The sequence below is a fragment of the Ostrinia furnacalis genome, unplaced genomic scaffold (assembly GCF_004193835.3).
Source record: "Ostrinia furnacalis isolate ACB-3 unplaced genomic scaffold, ASM419383v2 OfSCF1306, whole genome shotgun sequence".
NCBI lineage: Eukaryota > Metazoa > Arthropoda > Insecta > Lepidoptera > Crambidae > Ostrinia > Ostrinia furnacalis.
In genome coordinates, this window is record NW_021131545.1 from 433,375 (window position 1) to 457,482 (window position 24,108).

The 24,108-nt window shown below is 36.3% G+C and overlaps 1 protein-coding gene across 2 annotated transcripts in view; it reads left to right on the forward strand.

Annotated features, from left to right (window-relative positions):
* Positions 1–530: 530 nt before the first annotated feature.
* cce-7 (carboxyl/cholinesterase 7) overlaps positions 531–24,108 on the forward strand; it is a 42,685-nt gene continuing 19,107 nt past the window's right edge. For both annotated transcript variants that reach the window (XM_028303829.1, XM_028303830.1), the window contains exons 1-5: positions 531–770; positions 8,904–9,000; positions 9,907–10,092; positions 13,502–13,687; positions 21,783–21,973. In XM_028303829.1, the coding sequence (XP_028159630.1) occupies positions 579–770; positions 8,904–9,000; positions 9,907–10,092; positions 13,502–13,687; positions 21,783–21,973 (852 nt within the window). In that variant the 5' untranslated portion in view covers positions 531–578. The remainder of the gene's footprint in view (positions 771–8,903; positions 9,001–9,906; positions 10,093–13,501; positions 13,688–21,782; positions 21,974–24,108) is intronic.

A 24,108-nucleotide genomic window follows, 5' to 3' on the forward strand; every position in this document is an offset into this window, starting at 1 on the left:
ATACAACCGCCATTCAAATGACCGTGGGCGTTGAGTCATGACCGGTGAAATGCACCGGTTTTACTTTAGTTAACCGGTCAATTAAATGCGTTGTTTGAAACTAAGGTAAAATAAAGACTTTTCTCAATAAGCGTCACGTCCACATCGTTTAACTTTGCTAAGAAACACATTACCACTCCTTTGCGTCGCGCAGTCGGGTAAAAACTAAAAACATTAAATGCTTACCTAACATAAAATCTTAAATTGTCAATTTTCACATACTTTATACTCATGAAAATAACCAAAGCACAAACCTAAAACCTACCTATTTATTACAGTTAGGTATTTAAACTACACTTGGCACATCGCAACCAAAAATAAACATTAAGCGCGATAAAAAATCAAATATTGATCACGTAAAATAAGCCTACGATAACATCTTGTTATCTCTTAATTTAAATAAGGATAATCATCGCTCAAAAATAAAGCATCTCTTTATACAAATAAGAGTCATAATCGCTGGCAGAAAATAGATAAGCCGGGAGTCAGGCGAGTTATAAACAGTATCACTGCGGCTTGCGCGTGCGCCGGTTGGCAAGATGGCCGCGTTGAGGTTATTTCTGTTTTCGTTGCTTGTGGCGGTTGTTGCTAGCCAAGGACCCAATCCTGTGGTGAGAGTGACCAGTGGACTCCTGCAGGGATCGTGGCAAGTGTCCACTAATGGAAGAAATTATGCAAGCTTCGAGGGAGTACCGTATGCGCGCCCGCCGGTCGGGAAGTATAGATTTAGAGTGAGTTATTCTGGAGCTTTATACCTATTATTATGCATATTTTTGTATGTTTATTTTTACTTTCTTAAAGCTTAAGTAATAAGCAAAATCTTAGATTAATAAAATAATAAATATTTCGTTAATTTACAAAATAAAAAAGCAATGCCGCCAATAAAATGATAACAGAAAGTTGTGTAGGCGGCTGCTGTGCTGTGTAGCTTAACACAAGTTTCACAAAACCTGTATTCCTAATTATGTTGTGGACCCGCAGTTAAAGGCACTGCTTCACAACTTATTAAAACTTGTCAAGTTGCATTAAAAGTAACCTAACAAGTTGTATGTTGTTGTTTATAAACTTTTCGTACTTAATAGTAGGTACCTAATGTGTAAAATTGGCGCAATTTTGCAAGTTAACGGCAATAATTTTGGAAGACAACGAAGAGCTATTAAACTTAAATTATATTAAGTATGTTAAGTACTTAGTACCTCATTGGAAGCAGTTAGCTATCAGTCTTGGAAAGTTCAAAGTACAATTTAACCAGCCATTGAATCAATGTTATGTATCTATTCTATACTAGAACATCAATGTTTCTTGTTATGATATCCAGTTGTTATGGATATGTTTGAATGCTTAATTTTAATTTAACAAAATGAAAGGAAACGAATCTCGTTGATCTTTAGTTGATTATAAGTTTTTGACACATTTATCTAATCTCTCTCGTTTGAGAATTAAGTAAGACGTTAATTAAGGCCCAGAACAGACGGTGAAACGCAACTGCAACGAAACTGCAACTTTGTTATGATTCTGATGAATGAAACTGAAACTGAAAGTTTCAAACTGGTCGCGTCATGTGTGGTCTCTCTAAGTCATCAAGTAAAAATGATAACTAATAGTCGCTTACACGACTCCTTAGAATGACATGATATCAATTATAGTTATCATCATCATCATCATCATGCATGACCCTCTCTTATTTACCAGAGGCAAATGGAATATTAAGTTTACATAGTACATCCAAAATAATATAATACCAAATAACTAAAGTAATGAAGATTATGACACAAACAAATATAGCCAGTTCAGACCATTAACTTAATGATTACCTATTAATAATACATGACGTGGTAATGTTACACACATGTTCATTAATGATAGCGATACAAAATAATAATAAAATACCTACTGGCCGCAAAAAATACATCAAAAGTCCAGGAATTGTAGTCATTTAGTATCTTTTCAAGTTACTCAAGAAGTGTTATATGTATTATTATATGTAAGGGTCAAAATTCAGTACATAAAAGTCCATAATAGTAAAGAAAATGGACTGAAAGTCCAAATTATTTTTGTCTGAAGGTTTGCATAAAGATTTTTTTAAAGATCAAGCATAAAATTTTAAACGCACAAGAGAAATAAATATATTTTAATTTAAAATTACTTCAGCGTCAAATAGAGTAGTACAGTAACACCTAGACCCGTCACAGAAATTCAATTAAATTTCTCCCCGGCCGGGAATCGAACCCGGCATAGCAGTCCGTTCTGAACCACTACACCAAACGGCCGACAACTGTTAAACTCCATACAAAAAGCATCGTTTATTGTTACGGTTAATAAGATGGTGCACTCAGCCTAGGTGTCACGAATTATTTGACGCTAACTGTACCTAACAAAGTAGATAATTAAAATTCAAGTCTAATGAACGATCATTGTTAGTACTGTCACGCTATCCCAAGGTCGATTTGCAGGTACGCTAAAACTAAAACTAAACCAAGCGATAAAAACTGCATTTGCAATGTTATTATACAGGGTGTCCCAAAATTTGCACGTCACACTGATACCAGAGGTAAATGAGTTTAAGACGCATCTAACAAGTATATTAAGTCCATTTTTAAAATAACTATTAAGAGTAAGCTCTGGTCAAATGATAAGAAACTGGATAAAAGGCGTGTGCGGTGCAAAATTAGTAAAGGCAGTGGCTAGGTACGCAAAAAAAACCTTCTATATTATGTAAGATTTTTATGTATGTATTACTTTGTATTGTATGTGGTATGCCTCAATAAATAAAAACCAGTATGCCTAGACTAAATCGCACATATTTTCGCGCAATGCAATATTGAACAAAATACAACAATACAATATTGAACTACCCAATTCAATTTCTTTGTTCAAATATTCGTTGAAAACATAGGAACGTTTGGGTAGAAAAATTGCTATTTTCTGGGAACTCCAAATTATTATGGTCTATCTATCTCTAAAAATAAACATGCTCACTTGAAAGTTAGCAACAATTATCTCCCAACAATTACATTAAATAAGCATATAATTGCCTAAAACAAAGACTGTAAGAGAAGACAAACCTCTCGCAGAACAAATACGGTGTAATTAATATAAAAGGGTTTACTGTGTAAACTTAACAAAAGCCAGTTTTATTATAGTATGCGATGACGCAGTATGCTCATAGTTTTTTTTTTAAATCAAATCTTTTATTCAGTACTTATACACGTCCCAAATATTTCATAAGAAAATTTTACATGAAAAAAAAAACATACGGGTCGAATTGAGAACCTCCTCCTTTTTTGAAGTCGGTTGAAAATGAAACTTCTTCATACACTAAGGGTGGGTTGCACCATCTTACTTTAGCTTTGACAAACGTCAGAAATCTGTCAAACTCTATACAAAAAACACCGATTATCGTTAAAGTTACGGTCAAAAGTAGGTGGTGCAACTCAGCCTGAGTTTCATAACGGATTTTCTCCATAGGTTGCTTGAAAAATTTACTGCTCTATGAAGTAACTAAATACAAATTATTTTGACTCTGTTAAAATGTAGGACAATTAAATTTTCTAAATACCGTGTCTGAGTTGAATACAACCTTTGGGAAATTTCCAACACAAAATAAGTACAGTACATAGGCAATCTTTATCTCACTATAATTAATTGTACAGTCTCATTAGACACTAATCTTAAGACTTAACTACAAGGTTAATTCAACTCATACACATACTACGAGTAGTTCTTGTTTAAAGGAGTTTTATGGGACAATGTCTTACGAATCAGTACGAGACGAGAAGAAACGTTTCTCTTTTACTTCATTAATCATTTTACAGGTTTTATTTAACCCCATTAGTAGGTTTCATTTTAACTGTAAGGTTATTGCTTTAAGGGCTGATTTTTTAATCGTCGGATAACTTTTAACTGAAGAATAAAATTGTAATTTTGACATATTTCCCATACTGAAACTGTCAATGTACCAAACTTATTCTTCAGTTAAAAATTATTCAGCGATTTAAAATCAGCCCTAAGCCCAATATCTAGTCAGTTAGATAGAGTCTATCTAGATGATGGAATCAGACATTTAATTTTAACAGCTCATAGAAAATGTCATTCCCACCAAAAAATTTCATTTCCGCGGAAAATTAATTTGTGAAAATTGCAACATCTTTTCCTGAATAGCTGATGTAAAACTCTGAAACATTTAGAACCTAATTCCACCTATCAATTAGCCAATTAAGGCAACCAAATATTAATTAGGTATTTACACCCCGGTGAGTGGAAAATTCCTTTAGTGACCCTTCTGCATGAATGTGTCGAGGGTTCCATACGAGTAGCGTTAATTAATTACCTAACAAAGTCAGAATGGACCCGTTTGTGCCAACCCTGCGAGGGCTGTGTTACACTAATTGTTTGTTAATTAGAAGCACGTATCATACGCGCAAACTAACCACAGAGTGAATATGAAATTATTTGATACATAGTTGACATTTGAGTTATTTACATGATGTTTAATGTACAACTTGAATATAAATAGACTACAGTGAAATTCGAATCTACGACCTTTTCCATGTCACCAATCTCTTGTAATTAAATTAATTACTTTTTTAATGGGTTTAGAAACTTACTTACCTTACTTATCCTTATTACTACCTACCCAGATATTGCTCACGTTTCTTTCGACAATCATCATGTGTAAACATTTTATCAACTGGATTGCACAATGTGTTTACCCTTGACAATAAAACATATCTCTCATTTTAATCCATCATAATGGTTGCCAATTACTGAGCTTGACAAGCACATTTGTGAGGTTTACCACAACATTTAACGTGACAATGGCCTAACCAATAGACATACTTATTGGTACATGGACAACCTTTGAGGTAACAGTCTGTATAGGCAACGAACTATAGATTTACTGGACACTGGCTGTGCAAACCACACGAAGCCATAATAAAGAAAGAAAGAAAAACATTTATTTTGGTTCCAACTTAAAAAAATATAACACACAAATAATAAAAGTAAGTACAAGTTAGTTAGAACCAAAATTGGCCTCCGCTCAGCATGGGTCATTCTCTGAAGCAGTTAACCCTAGAACATGACGCTGTTATTCTACGGAAACCATAATAAAATATATAAATAAGGCCAAATCTCTCATCCATGATAGAATTGTCAACTCTACGTAGAATTCGAAACCCAATTTGGCTCCACGTCCTCTTGTTGCAGTTTTCTAAATCAGCATTTCCAGATATAGATACACGTGGCGATGCTAATCATCAACGAACTAACTTCGTAAAAATTTTCAAATTATCTAGCATGAACTGAAACGGAAAATGCCACTACCACGGTATCAAAAGTATCATATCTACTCTAAAAACTGTCGTAGGCGGAGCCGCGGACAAAAGCCAGTTAAAAATAACAACTGCGGTCCCAATACTAATTATTGCAAACTATGATACTCGCCAATTACTAGACTGCTTGTACAGTCAGCGACAATAGTGGTTCAACAAACATTATGTCATACCAAGGCCGCTCTCTAATGCCGTTATGCATAATTTTGGATTGTTGTCCTACTAATATTATCCTACTTCCTACTAATATTATAAATGCGATAGTTTGGATGTCTGGATGTTTGTTACTCTTTCACGCAAAAACTACTGAACGGATTTTGATGAAACTTGACAGTATTATTGTTTATAACCCAGAATAATATATTATATGCTATAATTTATGACGATCTGTGACATACTAAATTTCACGCGGGTGAAACCGCGGGCAAAAGCTAGTTAATAATAACTTATTATTGACGACTGCCTATATGTGGCCGAAATGTCTGTGTTTCTGGATTATAGAGCCTGGTTGAATTACCTATGCTAGAAGCAAGAGAAAAACATCATATAGAGATAGAGCCCACCAAAGCGTATTTTGTTATGAAATTAAACATGACTAAAAAAAAACAAAAGATATAAAAATAAGTAAAAAACAAATTAGCATCAAAAAGGATCACTGGCGGAACTGCCAGCAGCACGGATCATCCATCTCAAATGACAGCGACAGATCGATCCAAAATTCGTACCGTATGTTGGCGACAATGCCGACAATAGGCAATCCCAACTAATATTATAAATGCGAAAGTAACTCTGTCTGTCTGTCTGTCTGTCTGTCTGTTACGCTTTCCCGCTTAAACCTCGCAACCGATTTTGATGAAATTTGGCATAGAGATAGTTTGAGTCCCGGGAAAGAACATAGGATAGTTTTTATCCCGGTTTTTGAAACAGGGACGCGCGCGATAAAGTTTTTCTGTGACAGACAAAATTCCACGCGGGCGAAGCCGCGGGCGGAAAGCTAGTACACAATAAGCAATTTATACATTTACCCAATACACAATTGACAATAGGCTTCGGCGTCGAAATGCCGATGCGAGAGGTATTAATATTCATTTATTTTCTGTATGTTGGCTTTTCAAAAGCACCCTCACACACGTTCTAATTTGAATTTTGCATTATCCCTGCCACTACCACCTAAGTAGTGAACTCACTCATAATAGGACTTGACAATACCGAAGAAAGGAATGCCAATAATGTCCAATAATAATTACATTATAATAGTGTCTGGATACACAAGCATATGCATGCATGTATTTATTATTGTACATTATTGGTAAACCAATAAATAAATATTAACTGGAGTAGTACCTAATGATTATTCTGTGTCCACTTAACAAAATAATATTTTGCTGTCTATTCTCTCTACGACTGTACAGAGTGCCATCAAACCGCAAAGCATTTGCCAATTGCCGAATGCAATGTGTGTAATTAGAATTGTCCACTGAATTCAGTGGCGCGTCATCACTGTAACGTGGACCAGTTAATTGACTGAAATACATATTTATTATAATACAATATCCCTAAATTACTAATGTTATTGGTTTGGAACTTATAGCGAAAGTGATTAACTCTGACTGTTTTACATTACGCGTAAAGTTGCATGTATTATAGGTAGGGATGTTCCGATACCACCTAAGTATCGATACCTACTCATTTCGATAATACTCAAATCTTTTTTCGATACTACTTAAATAAGTACTCCTAAAGTATCGATACCTACTGATATCGATACTTTTTGGAACTTTTATTTTGTTTTATTATTTTGAGGGTGCTATCAATGAACGTTGAAGGACAATAATTTAAACAAAATTGAGAAGAAAACAACTATTTATTTATCGGTTTATGCCATGATAACATTGGAATAAACCGATGAATTTGATGATTACAATTAATAAAATTACTTGTAAATAGTGACTTAACACTTTCACAATGGCGGAATGGCGAGATGATTTGCGGGCGGGTGCGGGTGTCTCCTTCTCTCGCTTTCGGCTCGGGCTCTAGTAACTCGGTAACCGATTAAAGCTGATTAGCTGACTCTTTTTACTCTTTCAGTTCTGTATGATGCGTTCTCGGTTTTTTTTATTGTTTTCGGTTGTTTTGCTGATTCGATTCGATACCAAGTATTTTTGTTTCGATACCGATTATGTATCGCAAAATTGATTCGATACAATAAATACTTGGTATCGAATCAAAAGTATCGAGTACCTACTCGTATTTATTAGTATCGGAATATCCCTAATTATAGGTATATGAAAGATCTTCTGATTCTGATCTAACATACGAGTATTTTTTGTAATCCTACCTAAAAGTAAAAGTTAAACTTGATTTAAAAAAGACTGATTCGAAATTGACTCGTCCATGAATCGAACCGTGGCCCATTCTATCAAAAGCTGTTTTAACGCTCCACTGGCTGTAAAATTTTATTATTATATTTCATGCACCAACTGAAAACAATGTTTGTCCCCCACTTCTAAGAGCTGAAATGTATGTAGCCTTGTTCAAAAATCTTAAAGCATTTTTGTCAAGACGAGATCCTTGAGAAATTGCAGATTTTGTGATATTCATACTCGAAAACCCTTATCTTTTTAGCTTAAAATATATTTATTACTAGCTAAGGTTAGATGGGTACTTTGGTTAAAATAGTAGCTCTATTTTTCTGAAAATGGTAGACTTTTTTAACAGCAACATACATATTTTTCATCTTCTTTCTATAATAGTGACAGATTCCAATGGAACTCAGGACTCTCTTAGTAGTACAGTTTAATACTCTAAATCACTAGACTAGAATAAACTTATTTACCATCTTTAACTAGAAAACAATTGCCTCGGGCAGGGAAAACAACCTTTTTATTACAAGCTTTTTACAAGCTTTTTACAAGCTTTATATTGACTTCACTTGTTAGTATGTGTGGGACAAATCTTGCAACTGAATTTAACACCAGTTCTCCTCAACCGATTGATTGAGATTGATTGAAATTTGGTATACTTATGTAAGTACGATGACAATGCAATATTATGGTACCATTGAGCTGGTCTGATGATGGAGTCGGGAGGTGGCCATAGGAATTCCTAAACAAAACGGCGGAAACTCATCGAGTTTGGGTTCGTTGGATTTGTCTTTTCGAGCACTTTAGTGTTAGATAATGTCCAGGGTCCTGAGATTAAGATATAACTAAAAAGTGTAAAATAAAATTATAATAAAAATAAACTTTTTTAAAAACAAGCTTTTATTCTGAATTTCGAAAGCTTGTAGCGCAAACAGAAAAAGAGGAATAAATTCCATGCGCGATACAAATTTTCGAAATTCAGAATAAAAGCTTGTTTTTAAAAAAAGTTTATTTTTATTATTATTTTATTTTACACTTTTCTTATATAACCTTTCGAGACTGGGGCACATTTTCATAGAATTCACTTGGATCGTTACCATCCCATTCTATATTAATAAATAAAATTGCAAATTTAAATAAATATGTAAATGTATTGTTTATTTTACAGGAGCCTCAAAACATGAAGCCGTGGACCGGGACATGGGACGCTACGAAGGTTCTCAGCCCCTGCCTTCAATACGACCCTTTTCTAAAGAGCGTTACTGGTAAATGATTCCATATTCCATATGTTTGAAATTGATTTGCCCATAACTTTTATACCAAAATAAGTACATATTTGAAATAATTAGCCGTTTTAGCATTGTAACTCGTGTTTGCATTACCTTTATCTGAAAGAAAGTGGTTTCTAGAATAATGCGAGCATCAGGCCTCCCCAACCAGTGCCAACGTAGGGAGTGTAAGCCAAACCCATTGCTGTCATTTGATCTTCTTGAGAAAGAAGACACACTAATTTACAAACAAAGGACGGCTTTGGTCTAAACTTCCTACGCTGGCCAGAAAGGTCTTTTAGGATCTTGCCCATTCATAAATTTAAAGCACATATCAAAAGCACCTTAATGAAAAAGGGCTACTATAAAGTTGATGATTATATAAAAGACTAGCGGCCGCCCGCGACTTCGTACGCGTGGATCCCGTTTTACCCCCTTTTCCCGAATTTTCTTTGCTATAAACCTCACGGAGCCCGAGACCTTTCCAACGAATGCAAAACCGTGGAAATCGGTTCGTGCGTTCTGGAGTTATAGCGTCAGGGAGGAAAACCCGACTTATTTTTATATAGTAGATAAAAATTTTTGGAATGTTTAACTACCTAGCTCGCATCAATACTTATGACTATAATTTGTATATTTTAAAGACTGTAAACCCTTGAAAAGGAGGCTGACAATAGTGACTGAGTTTATTGCGCTGCTTCTTCTCAGCACTGGCCCATTTATTGTCCCGAAGCAGTGGTAGGGTTAATACTGGGACGTGTAAAAGTGCTTTTTAAAAGCCTATTTGCAAAAATAAATGAGTTTTATGAGATTTTTTATGAGTTTATGTCGTATATTAGAGGAATATGGAATCGATCCCATTGGTTAAGGAAGGTCACAAACTACATAAACGAATGCTTTCAGGTAGCGAGAACTGCCTCTTCCTAAACATCTACACGCCTCGGATGAACGCCGGGGCCAACCTGCCAGTGATGGTCTACATCCATGGCGGAGCCTTCATGTACGGCGCTGGGGGAATGTACGGAGCCGAGAACTTGATGGACAGAGACATGGTGGTGGTCACGGTGAACTACCGGGTGGGGCCTTTGGGTAAGACATCTTTTGGTTCTTTATAAATGACAAGAAACGAGACTGCATTACCTGCCTAGCTTGCTTGGTAACTTTATAAAAGACGATTGCCTTGATTGATAAAAAAAGTCGATTCGATTCCCGCCTTATAATATAAACAGTTCGATTTTTTCAAGTTATTTATAATTTTCTGTGTATAAAAGACCGTCTTTTGGTTCCATACAAATGACAAATGACGAGAATGCATGAATCTCACCTACCTAACTTGATATCTTGTAGGTTAATTGTGTTTTCTGTAATGAAGAAGTGGTGGAAAGGTAAGCTATAAGTGCTCTGAAAAGGGCCTAACACACTAATAAAGAACCTAAATTTGGGATTAATTTTGCGTAACGTTACTGTTTGTTTTACTAGGTACTTCATCTACAGACTTTTATGTAACTACCACTAGACAAACTGTCCTAAACAAAGGTTTTCATAGGATGAAATTCTGAAGCATGACTGAAATTACGAACATTATTAGATACTTAAATGTACTAAATATTATATTTTTCTCTAAATTGCGAGGATTACTTGATTGTTTACTCAATAAAATATCTATACATTATAATGTATCTTCCTATCTAGCTCTTTTTCACACTCCCAAACTTCGCATAAGAGAGAAAAGGCCGTCTATAGAAATCGTTTTAAAACAACTAAATTGGAAAATTTAAAGTCCAATCACTGTTGAGTTTTATTCAGTTGTAATACGAGCTATATTACAACAAAAATATAACTCTGATGTGCTGTCGACTGTACTTACCCTCTTCATTTTATACCTTAAAGCGGCTTTACCAGGAACTGTTTGGGATTTTGCGTACTTATACAGGGTGTTCACAAGAAACGGTGAATCAAAATAAACAACGGAAACCTTTGTGTTATTGAGACACGTGTAAGGTATGTGCGATTATTCGTTACATGCTGTTCTGCTTAAGTAGATAAAGCTATTGTGACCGAACGACATAATTTTGTACATTTCTACATGGGTTGCATTTGGGCATAAATGTCTGACCTCTCATTGGCCTCCATCGAGATTCTAACCCATAATTTGGTACTTAAAGTAAAATTAAGTTCACTAAAAAAAGAAGAGACTTACGAGTAGAGTTTAGGTTACAATAATTTAGCGCAAAAAATGTGGTTGGTTTATGAATATTTTTAATTCCATTGTAATTCATTTAACATTCTAACTATACGAGGCTCAAAAGAATGAATCACCTTACTGAGTTTTTTAAATAGCCATAGAGATTTATATTTTCGTCAGTATAACACCCTGTATAAGTAAACGCTTGTAACCCTTTGATGTTATTATAACGGCTTTTATTCCTTAAATACATACACGAGCCTACAAAGAGTTAAAATAACAAAACCGTTTGCGAAAACATTAAAATTTAAGCAACTCTATATGGAAGGAGGTAAAGAACAAAGGAAGTAGAGAAATGTAGGATTCGTATGCGACAAAAGAGTTTAAATAGGTGCCAAGATCCGTAACATGAAATTCCTATGCTAAATGCAGTCTTTTTCCATTAAAAAATTAGTAATTTGAGACACGGCTATTTGGCAGTATGCCTTTGCATATTCCTAAATAATTTAAAAATAAATAAAAAAAAACAAATGAACACGTTACTTTTCGCCTTTGAGAAAAAATGATGTAAAACAAATGAATAATTTTCATTTTTCTACATCTTTCTTTCTTGAGGCTTGATTTTTTATTTTTATGTGTTTAGGAATTTCATGCACTGTTATAATAAATTATTTGAAACTCGAGTGTTTTTCACTTGTGTATTTGAAATACCACGAAACTACGCGAGAATATGATTCTAATCCAGATACCTTCTCGCATAGTAATTACAGTTGATTAATAGCACAACTATTATAATAATACCACCATAACAACATTTTAGCGAAAATACTCATACAAATGAAGAAAAATCTGACTATTTCTTTTACCTATCCACGCAAAACTTAACTCTGAATTGCTTCACTGCATAAATGCGGAAAATGCACACCGTTATTCACTTGCTATAAAAGAGGTTTTAAGTTTCTTGGCATGGATTAAACTTACTGAAAATTGCTTATTTCTTTACCCTCTGAACTTTTTAAATAAATAAAAAAACAATTAGTGCTGCCATACTTTAGCAACTGAGGTTGACGTTTCGTGACCTACTTAAAAGTTCTACGAATACCTACATTAAAGATTAAAACTCCGGAATGAAAATGTTCATTGGATAAAAAGATACAGTCGACGGCACATTAATGATTGGAATCTTACCATAAAATTAATTTACAATTAATAAAGGTATTCATCATTTTCTTGTGTTAAAACCGTGTTTTCATCTTGCTGCACTCACTACATTATACCTAGTGGTGTAGTAGCAGAAATCTTATTCCAAATATTATAACTAACATAAGTGCAAGTGGAACTTTTCCAAATCAACTAACGAATTAGTCATTTAAGCACGTCCAAAGGTTTTTTCCAATGTTTTAAGTTTGAAGTTCGTAAATATAATTTATTACATTATATATTAATTAGCATTATTCTTTTCAACTTTCCTAATTTAACTTTGGTTAGTTTAGTAAATCAATGAGTTCGAAGTTAGTTACTTAGCGAAAAATCTGTCGAGAAATTCCATTATGTATGATTCAGAGAAACCTAGTTTTCAAGTAGATCGGTCACCTACCTTGGTCTCGAGAGTCATAAAAAAACGTGCTTATGAATTTCAGACCAATTAGATCGTTTCACGTCTTCATTGTACGTCTAATTTGCCTAATCGCTTATAATCGCCTGAAATGTAGAGTAATATCGTAATAGCAATAGCGAAATGGTACTAACTACTATAGTCTAGCTAGGCGAAGGGGACTGAACTATCCTAGGATCGATATTTAATTATCGCCTTTATTCTTTTCAACCCAAAGACGTCTATTTCTAGACAAAGCCCCAAAGATTTCCACAACAACCTTTCCACCTGTCTTATTATTATTTCAACTAGCGGCCGCCCGCGACTTCGTTCGCGTGGGCCTCGTTTAGTGTTTTACCCCCGTTAGATATCATGTTGATAGATGGCGTTTCACGGCTTCCCCCGAATGAATATTTACGAACGTCATACAGTAGTTTGTCCAGCGCTGTAGATTTTAACCAATGACGATAGATAGATGGCGCTTTTTAGACACGTCTTATTTATTTATTGAAATAAAATTTATTTGTCACATATCGTCATAAGTTAGCCTATATGTTAATCTGGGTTATAAACAATAATACTGTAAAGTTTCAACAAAATCCGTTGAGTAGTTTTTGCGTGAAAGAGTAACAAACATCCAGACATCATGACATCCAGACATCCAAACTTTCGCCTTTATAATATTAGTAGGATAAAATTAACTGGCTTACCTTTCCCAGGTTTCCTTAGCACCGGCGACGAGCAGGCCCCAGGCAACTTCGGGCTGAAGGACCAGTCGTTCGCGCTTCGCTGGGTGCAGCAGAACATTATGATGTTTGGCGGGAACCCTGACAGCGTCACGCTGACCGGCTGCTCCGCTGGCGGCGCTAGTGTGCACTACCACTATCTGTCGCCTCTGTCGAAAGGTAAAATATTATTATTTTAAAATATAATAGGATAGAGGTAAGGTAGCCAGTTCCTCCGTGGTTGAGGATTCCGGGTGAAGCTCGCTTCCAACTTCGGCCTGATCGTCACTTACCATCAGGTGAGATACAGGCCAAGAGCTTCCTCGTTGTGGATAAAAAAAAATCTATCCACCCTAAACAAATTGATATGAGGATATTAGTGAGAAATGTCGAAGGCGAACGTTTGCGAACGAACGCAAGCAAAGCTCAGTTTCTGAGAGAACATTATGACGTTTGGCGGGAACCCTGACAGCGTGACGCTAGTGTGCACTACCACTATCTGTCCCCCTGTCGAAAGGCAAAACAGCATTATCCTAAACGTATTTAATCAATCCAACCTAAACGAAGCCTAATTGATATTAGTGACATAACATCGTAGCTAAGGCGAATCTTTAACAAGCAGTTTTTCTGAGCGAACATCATGATGTATGGCGGGAATCCTGTCAGCGTGACGATACAGTATTAAGAGTACATTCCCTTCAGTGTGCCTACCATGAGTTTACGTTAGGTGTGCTCGCTAGCGACTGCGTAAAAAAATGACATTTAAATGTATGACATATTGTGCAGCGCCCCTAGTGGCTACTTTCAAGAAATAAAATCTTCATAGAATTTTTTGACGTATTCGCTAGCGAGCTCACCTAACGTAAACTCATGGTAGGCACACAGGTGGCATCACAAAATTCCACCCTGTATATCCACCCTAAACGAAATGTTATAAGTGAAATTATATCGAAGGTGAACGTTTGCTAACGAAGAAAGCGAGCAAAGTTCAGTTTCAGAGCGAACATCTTGTGTCTGAAACAGATAAGCAATTCCAGGGAATCGTACGAAAAAAGTCAAACAACTACACCTACGTCTGTATTAAATACAAATATTTATTAACACAACAATACCATAATTATACTTTGATATCAACTTGAACAAACAATCAAGAAAAAAATCCTACCCACTGACCTGCAAATAGGTACTGCCGTAGACAATGGCACCTTGATCTGCGGACAAACAAACAGTCATCAACACAAATGTTGATTTTGTGTATGTGCATTGCATACAGATGACTCTTAATGGTATCACTACGAGTAGACTCGGATATCATCGCAATAGCAGATAGGTAGGTACCTGCTATTAAAACTTGCTACTAGATAACCTTGCAATACGTGATGCGCTCTCTGCCATCACGGCGTATACTGAGCTGATGCCATTTTGGTGCTTGTAGACGTTCTGTTGTCTAGTTTTAGTTATTATCCTGCTGTGTACCTACTTGCATCGAATAAATATTTTTCTTTCTTTCTTTCTTTCTTTCTTTCAATATTTTTATGATGATACCGTTTTGCAGAAGCCAAAAATATCTTACTACTGTATTCTAACATTTTTATGAATACGTTATTGTCTATGGAAAAAAATCTTGATGAAAAGTTATAAGTTCGTTCGTTTCAGCCGAAAGACGTCCACTGCTGGACAAAGGCCTCCCCCAAGGATTTTCACAAAGACCGGTCCTGCGCCGCTCGCATCCAGGCACCTCCCGCGACCCTCACCAGATCGTCGGTCCACCTAGTGGGAGGCCTGCCCACGCTACGTCTTCCGGCTCGTGGTCGCCACTCAAGAACTTTCCTGCCCCAGCGGCCATCAGCTCTTCGAGCTATGTGCCCCGCCCACTGCCACTTGATTTTAGCGATTCTGCGGGCTATGTCAGTCACTCTGGTTCTCCTACGGATCTCCTCATTTCTGATTCGATCACGCAGGGAAACTCCGAGCATAGCGCGCTCCATCGCTCTTTGGGTGACCTTGAGCCTACTTATGAGGCCCATAGTAAGCGACCACGTCTCAGATCCGTACATAACAAGTACCGTACATAAGATAAGTACCTACGGAATAACATAGTCGTAAATTCTTTTTGTCAAAAGAGTTTCAGATAAGTAAAATTATTTAATGTAAAGGCCCTTTAAGTGAGTTAAGTATCATCTATCTATGCTACAGTTATACTAGCCACTGTAATTAAAAAACTTACACACTAACTAACCTAAACCTTCTCATTTAAATTGTTAGCTAATTTGGTTATTTTATTTATTTTCTTTCTGGGGGCACGGCAGTGCCCCCGCCAAGTCGAGCGCGAAGCAAACACTGCCGTACCATCCTTTACTGGAACCATTTCGCCGCATTTTTAGGCCCCTATTTTGAGAACCTCTGGATAAGACCAGAACGCAGAAATTTTCGTCATCTAGTAAGCTATAATCACATACTTAAAATCCAAAATTTCAAGTCTGTAGGTCATTTAGTTCCGAAGTTATGCGAAAGCAAAGTTTCGCATTTACGACACTCACTCACTCACTCACTCACTCACTGATGATCATCAAAATAGAACTATGTAGTACTTCCCATCAACTCAGAGAGCTGAAATTTGGTACAGAGTTAGGGTTTAATAGCCACATAAAGGGAAAACTATAAAAACTAGGAAAATCGAAGATCTGGAGTAACACCACATTCATAATCAATACTACTCCGGCACCGTGGTGTTCGCCTGTATCGCTCACCGCTAGATGGCGCTAGCGGCGTCCAAGCGGTGTCCAGATTTTTTCCTTTCTAGAGCCCCCCGTCGATTAATTAAGTTGATGTTGTGTAAATTTGCAGTTCGTTGATTTCGTTTATTATATTGTAAGGTTCGCTAAGGTTATGTTATTAAAACAATTCTGATTCGTTGTCCATTTTAAAGGTCGTTGAGTTTATTTGTGTTTAATATCGTAAAAAAATATCGATAAAACGACGACGTTAAATAATTTTGCCACTTTCTACAAAAAGAAGTGAAATCCCACTAAAAACATTCTGTAAAAAACTAGCCAAGTCTTGATGGAGCTGCTTGTTTATCTCTAAAAAGTAATGAAATCTAGACAAAGTCGTGCCAAGTCTATGGTTCCTTACTGCGATTTCTTTATTATTATAATTAATGTTGTGTGACTTGGCCGTTGAACAATCTTTATTAAGATAATCATACATAAGTATTATTGAAATACGCAGCTTTATTAAACCTACAATTGAATGGTTATTGTTGAATCAACGTTTTCCAAGTGGCAATTTTCCATCGTCAATGGGTAGCGGTTCTGGCGACAGATTGGTGCAATGGTATCATGGAGCACCTGGTTTTGTACCCTTCAACGGCCAAGTCACACAACATTAACTATAATAATAAAGAAATCGCAGTAAGGAACCATAGACTTGGCACGACTTTGTCTAGATTTCATTACTTTTTAGAGATAAACAAGCAGCTCCATCAAGACTTGGCTAGTTTTTTACAGATAAATTTTACACACTCAAAGGGCTATTGCGTACGTCTTTTGTCCTCAAAAAGTCATTGCCCTGTACCTTCGTTATCACAAAGGATTTATCTCAGTACATTCACTTGTTAGTTTATTGCGGTATTCTAACAGTAAACAACTCATTATTTTCTTAAGAATTAACACATCACTCTAGAATAACTCACACCGCTCTATTTACAAGTTTAAAATACAATAGACCTGGACAAAGTTACTCTATTTATTCACAAGTTAAAACTGTACAAGTTTCCAGTACCTCCAGTTTAACATCCTACAGGATGACCAATACATAAATTGCTTCACAACGTGCTTATCATGTTACTAGCTGACCCGGCGAACTTTGTTCCGCCTTAATGGCAATAAATAAGCAGACTTTTTTTTATTTCGAACGGGATAAAAAGTATCCTATGTCCTTCTCCTGGCTCTAAACTACCTCCCTGACAATTTTCAGCTAAATCGGTTCAGCCGTTCTTGAGTTATAAGCGAAGTAACTAACACGACTTTCTTTTAACGTCTTCCATTAATTCTGTTATAGAATGCTTATGCAAAATTTTAAGTAGATTGGACGAAGGAATCTCGTTATTTCATACAAACTTTGCCCCTCCTTTTTACCTCCTTAGGGGTAGAATTTTGGAAAATCCTTTCTTATCAGATGCTTACGTCATACAAAGAACATACCGTCCAAGTTTCAGGTCTTTACGATCAGCGGTTTAGGCTGTGCATTGATCCATCAGTAGCGCGCGTAGTACTTGATCATTATTTTGCTGCGATGTGATTTTAAAACTGCGATATCTCCTAAGATATTTAATTGAAATCGAATGGTGTAAAGGGCAAGAATGTTTAAAATTAAATACTTGTGGTGAATAATTTATTTATTTGGATAAGGATTAATATCATGTTTATAAAAACACCTTCGCAAATAATGCATTATTTTAAAACAGATTTTTTTTGCATAAAAATGGTTACTATGAGCCAACCTTAAAAGATAGACATATGCTACCGCGGACTTTTTTAAAGAACTTTTAAAGGGGAACAATCCTGTCATACATGATTTTTGCGAAACTTTAACCGTTTACGCAGCGTCAGCTCTCAAAAGGAAAAAAATCACCGATTTGAAATATTATTGATTGGTGCTCCGCTCCTATTGGTCTTAGCGTGATAATAAATAGCCTAAAGCCTTCAGGAACTAACGGGCTATCCAACACAAAAAGAATTTTTCAAATCGGTCCAGTAGTTCCTGAGATTAGCGCGTTCAACCAAACAAACAAACAAACAAACAAACTCTTCAGCTTTATAATATTAGTATAGATTAATATAATACTTAATATGCTCTACAAATGAAATACTCCTCCTTCTCTACACCCGCTCTGAAATAATGTCGTAAAAAACTCATAACAAGCAATTCCAAGAATTAGACATACTTGGGTCTAATTTAAGTAAGTTTAAAAAACAAATCCGGGATTTGTCTTGTGGCAACTAAATTGCGAGCGTCAGGTGATGTTTGCAGTTCGCTCCTTTATTAATTAGGTAGTTGATAATTTTTCTTTTGTCACTTTGTTTACTTTTTTTATATAAGTTTATATTTTTCACAACAAAATTTTATTCATAATGGTTTGCCCAACTTTATGTGTATATTTAACTGTGGAAACTTAATTGGTTTATGTGTTTTCTTACTGCACCTAAGTTAAATTATATTGTAACTGTATGTTTCCCAAAAAATAAATAAACAAAACTAATGTAGGTTTTTAAAAAGCACTTTTACACGTCCCAATATTAACCCTACCACTGCTTCAGGACAAAAAATGGGCCAGTGCTGAGAAGAAGTGCTAGACTGCATCTCACTTAACACCAGGTGCGATTGCGGTCAAATACCTGCCTTGGCTAGCATAAAAAAAAAAAAAAAAGAAGCAGCGCAAGAAACTCAGTCGGAACAACTCGGGGCCTTCAAAACTAACATGAGATTATTCGCCGACTCAGTCAAGTCAGTTCGCCTGCTTTCGTCAGAACATAGAAGATATTTGCAGAAGCTATCAGAAAGTGCTAAAATACACTCAGCGGCACGGAATTTGGCCCAAGCCTAAACAACCAGATATGAGGTCAAATAGGTGTTGTATACCTAAGTTTCGTGTGAAATGTTAACAGAACATTTGTTTTTGTTAGTTTAAGAGGCTAGATTAATAAAAAAATGCGTCTGTTTAACTTTTTTGACTCTAGAAACGCATTTCGTTGTTGGAGCGTAAAGAGTACGGTTAAGTTTAAATTCGATATTAAATGTTGTAAGGGTTTGGAGTTTTGTTTTTTGTTTTTAAATTGATCTTAGGGTTATTCTTGTTTCCATAATTTGAGAATAATGTCCATTACTTCAGCTCAAGTTACTCAAATAGTGTTGCTTAGAAGTCAAGGGCGTATGCAGCGAGAGATGGCTGAAACTTTCAATTTATGGCGTACAAACTTAAGATACACGTTAAAAAGGCATGACCAGACCGCCTTTTACATGAGAAGACCAAGAAGTGGGGAATTAAGGAGTAAATCAGCGCGCGATGACCCGATTATCGTGCTTGCAATATCAAGAAATCGGGTTCTAACTACGTTTGAGATACGCCAGCGTTTACAAACAGCAAGCCCAGTGAATGTCAGTGAGCACACAATAAGAAGAAGGATGGAGGATCATAACCTGCATACTCGAAGACCAGCTCGAGGACTATAACTTCTCCGACACCTCTGCGAAGTGCGACTTACGTTTACCAGAGAACATCCAAATTGGACGCAAGGCTAATGGAGTAAAGTTCTATGGATCGATGATTGCAGAGTCACCTTAAGAGCTCCAGACGGCCGTGGAAGTGTATAGAGAAGGTGCGGAGAAGAGTTACTACGCAAACAGACAGTTTTCATAAAGATTTTACTCCATTAGTCTAACGTACAATTTACTTGTTCTCTAGAAAACGTAAGTCGCACTTCGCGAAGGTATCGGAGAAGTTCTGGTCCTCGAGATGGTCTTCGAGTATGCATGTTATGATCCTCCATCCTTCTTCTTATTGTGTGCTCACTGACATTCACTGGGCTTGCTGTTTGTAAACGCTGGCGTATCTCAAACGTAGTCAGAACCCGATTTCTTGATATTGCAAGCACGATAATCGGGTCATCGCGCGCTGATTTACTCCTTAATTCCCCACTTCTTGGTCTTCTTATGTAAAAGGCGGTCTGGTCATGCCTTTTTAACGTGTATCTTAAGTTTGTACGCCATAAATTGAAAGTTTCAGCCATCTCTCGCTGCATACGCCCTTGACTTCTAAGCAACACTATTTGAGTAACTTGAGCTGAAGTAATGGACATTATTTTCAAATTATTGAGACGAGAATAACTCTAACATTAATTTAAAAACAAAAAACAAAATGCCAAACCTTTACAACATTTAATATCGAATTTAAACTTACCCGTACTCTTTACGCTCCAACAACGAAATGCGTTTCTAGAGTCAAAAAAGTTAAACAGACGCATTTTTTTATTAATTTAGCCTCTTAAACTAACAAAAACAAATGTTCTATTAATATGTCACACGAAACTTAGGTATACAACACCTATTTGGCCTCATATCTGGGTGTTTAAGCTTGGGCCAAATTCCGTGCCGCTGAATGTAGAAATGTTAATACGATTTTACGTAAAGTAATCCTTTAGATCTAGTTAGTTTGGAAACTTTGTTTAGATAATCTAGGATAATACCAAGTCTTAATTAAAACTCACTCTGTTTAACTAACGGCTAACGACTTCCAACAAACTACCAGTGGAATTATGTTTTATTCTATAGATAGGTACTAGCTTTCCGCCAGCGGCTTCGCCCGCGTGGAATTTTGTCTGTCACAGAAAAACTCGCGAGCGTCCCTGTTTCAAAAACCGGGATAAAAACTATCCTATGTCCTTTCCCGGGACTTAGACTATCTCTATGCCAAATTTCATCAAAATCGGTTCAGTGGTTTAGGCGTAAAAGCAAGACAGACAGACAGAGTTACTTTCGCATTTATAATATTAGTATAGATCTAGTTTCTAACTAATCCTAGATTTAAAACATGTGCTCAGTGGACTTTTAGATTTATCGAAAAGTTGTCTATTTTCACGTAATATGAAGGGAATCATGTTTAGAGTTACATTTAATTATAACTGAGAGTAACAGGACTTAGAGGCGTCATTTATTATTTGGGCGACATTTATATTGAATCCTATAATTTTTGCACGTCTGCGATCAGACTAAACACATGATCCTATTTTAATATTGTCACCCTGTATTACTGTGTTTTTAGCAAATAAACGTTTTGAATTTGAATTTGAATTAGCGCATGTGTACTAAACTGCTTGACGTTTCCTACGACTTATTGCTAGGAGTACCTACATGTAGACTCAGTTTTAATGGAACCCGAAAGTTTAAAGTAACGTTCAGAGGGCTGAGTGTGAGCTCACTAGGGCGCTCACTAGTGAGCGCGTTTAAAAAATGTATGATATATTAATTCTTGAAAGTTTCCGCTAGGGGCGCTGCATTTTTTACGCGCTCACTAGTGACCGCATTTGATATAAACTCACACTGATGATGAACATTGATGACAGTTACAACAGTTAGGCTGGGTTGCACCGTCTTACTTTAACTTTGACAAACGTCAAAAATCTGTCAAAATCCAAATACAGCTGTTATCGTTAAAGTTACGGTCAAAGTTAGGTGGTGCAACTCAGCCTTACTTTATTTTATTACAATTCCCCAGGTACCTTCATCAGAGGCATAGCGTTCAGTGGCTCAGCCTTCATGTCGTGGGCACACGCCGTCAAACCTGTCCAGAAGGCGAAGACCCTGGCTGGCATCGTGGGCTGCCCATCCACCACCACCAGGGAAATGGTGGATTGCCTCAAGTACAGGCCAGCTGAAATGCTCGTCAACGCACAGATCGAGATGTTTGTAAGTGTTTTGTTATTACTCACGCCCGTATTCACAAACATTACTATGAGGTCTCACAGTGCGAGTGGATACACAGGGTGACACACGAACCAATCGCAGAGCTTTATTCAACGCTGTGCGCTCGATTAGCTGCTTCACTTGAGCAAGCATCGTTTGTGAATACGGGCGTTAGTCATCATCTGGTCATTTTACTCTTCACTGCAATTCACAGCCCTTGAGAGGGTTCTCCAGAGGCAAATGGAATATTTTGCCTACATTCCCCACGTGGCCAGACGGGAGGCATATACGCATATTTGGCTCTTAGTAGCCTAAGCTCTTATTGCATCCATGGATGGGAAGAATGGGAGTGATCCTAACCACACGAAAATTGAGGAAAATCCCAGATAAATTAACTTTAACTGTGAAAATTCGTAAAATAAGTAATTATTTATCTAATTTTAAATCTAAATACTTACCCCATTAGAATGTTCCAGAAAATTTAGACCCAAATTCGACAGCGGCCTAAAATGACCCTTTTTAAACTACAACATCAAATTGAGACGTAACCACACATTACTTGAAACTGCTCTATTTTCAATCGAGTTCTAAGAATATTCCAGAATAAACTCCTGAAAGTGTCAATAGTTTTAATCAAACTTTAAAACGTCTTTTCCAAACGCTACTCCACTTTAGAGAAAAGTCAACAGTTTCGTTGCAAAAGTTCACGCTGTCCGAAACACGTAAAGTTTGCTCCGACATTAAATTATAAATTTTTGACGCTTCAGGCTTGCTCGAGGTCGTAAATAAACTTTTCAGATAATCCTCACTTTTGTTAATCCTTCATCAGATAAGAGCCGTTTTAGATTTTAATTTTAGGAGCGTAATAACTCGTGTTTACTCACATGACTATACGAACTTTCGTAGTTCGTAAGTATTATATTCCGTAGCGAAAAATTTATAAGCCCGTACTCACAAAATTACATGTCTTTTCCCTTTTTAATTTAAAAATTGAAGACAACTTTTTAACTGACGTTCCCTAGCTTTATAATCATCGAGATCAAGATCATTATTTTGTCTTGATTCTCTACAAATCGATAACATCCTGCTAGTTGGAAGATTGAAATAATTAACTAGGAGCTAGCTATATTACTTAACACAATTAAGTGGGCGTTAATTAATAACTTCGTCGTTACTGTCGGCACCCGGAAAATTCATTTTATTTTCTATAATAAAGCGCTTTGAAGCACCTCATTATAAATTGGAGCTTAGGCGTTGCAGAGCGCTGTATTTAAGTGTGCCTGGTATCTTAAATCTGTTCTATTTATTATGTTGGAAGCGCCCTACAAAATTAGGGAACGACATACACTAATTTACTCACGGAAGAATAGCTCAGGATCCGACTCAATGACGTAATTACATCTATGACTTAAAGGTGACTGTCTGACTAACTGACTGACTAACATAGTGATCTATCAACGCACAGCCCAAACCCCTGGATCCACGCGTACGAAAGCTGCTAGTTACTAAATAAAGAACTAATGATACTAATGATACTCTGACTGAAACCTGAACATGATCATCATTTCAATGGCAGTCCACTGCTGGACGCATCACAAACCATACTCTCTCTCTCTCTCTCTTTCATTTTCATCCATCTACTACCAATAATCAATCTTCTAAGGACTTTTGTCCATCAAACTGTAGGGCATCCATCAATATTTGCAGCGACGTAGTCTCCATTCAAGAACTCTTTGTCATTGATTCTGCGACAAATGTAGCAATTGTTTGCCAAACTATGCCGCTAATGTGCAATTACATGACGACGGTTAAGAATCAATACCATCTATCTCAAGTTTTGGCGGTTTTCACTTTTTAATGCCAATAGATTTAAAGTCCAATTTGGCACAGGTTGTTCACACTCTTATCTCAATATTCACAGTATTTCCAAAGTTATTTGCTATAGAAATACCACCTATGTTAAGAGCACGAAAAATTTTCTGCCAATATTGTCTATCTCTCCTCAAAGAATTATAGAAAGGTGGTAAAAAGTTACTTTATTCAGTATTTTTTACTTTCATTGTACAGTAGACGTGTTTCATTATATTTATAGCGTATGAGAACTTGATAATTGTAAGATGAAAATCAGAAATACATGA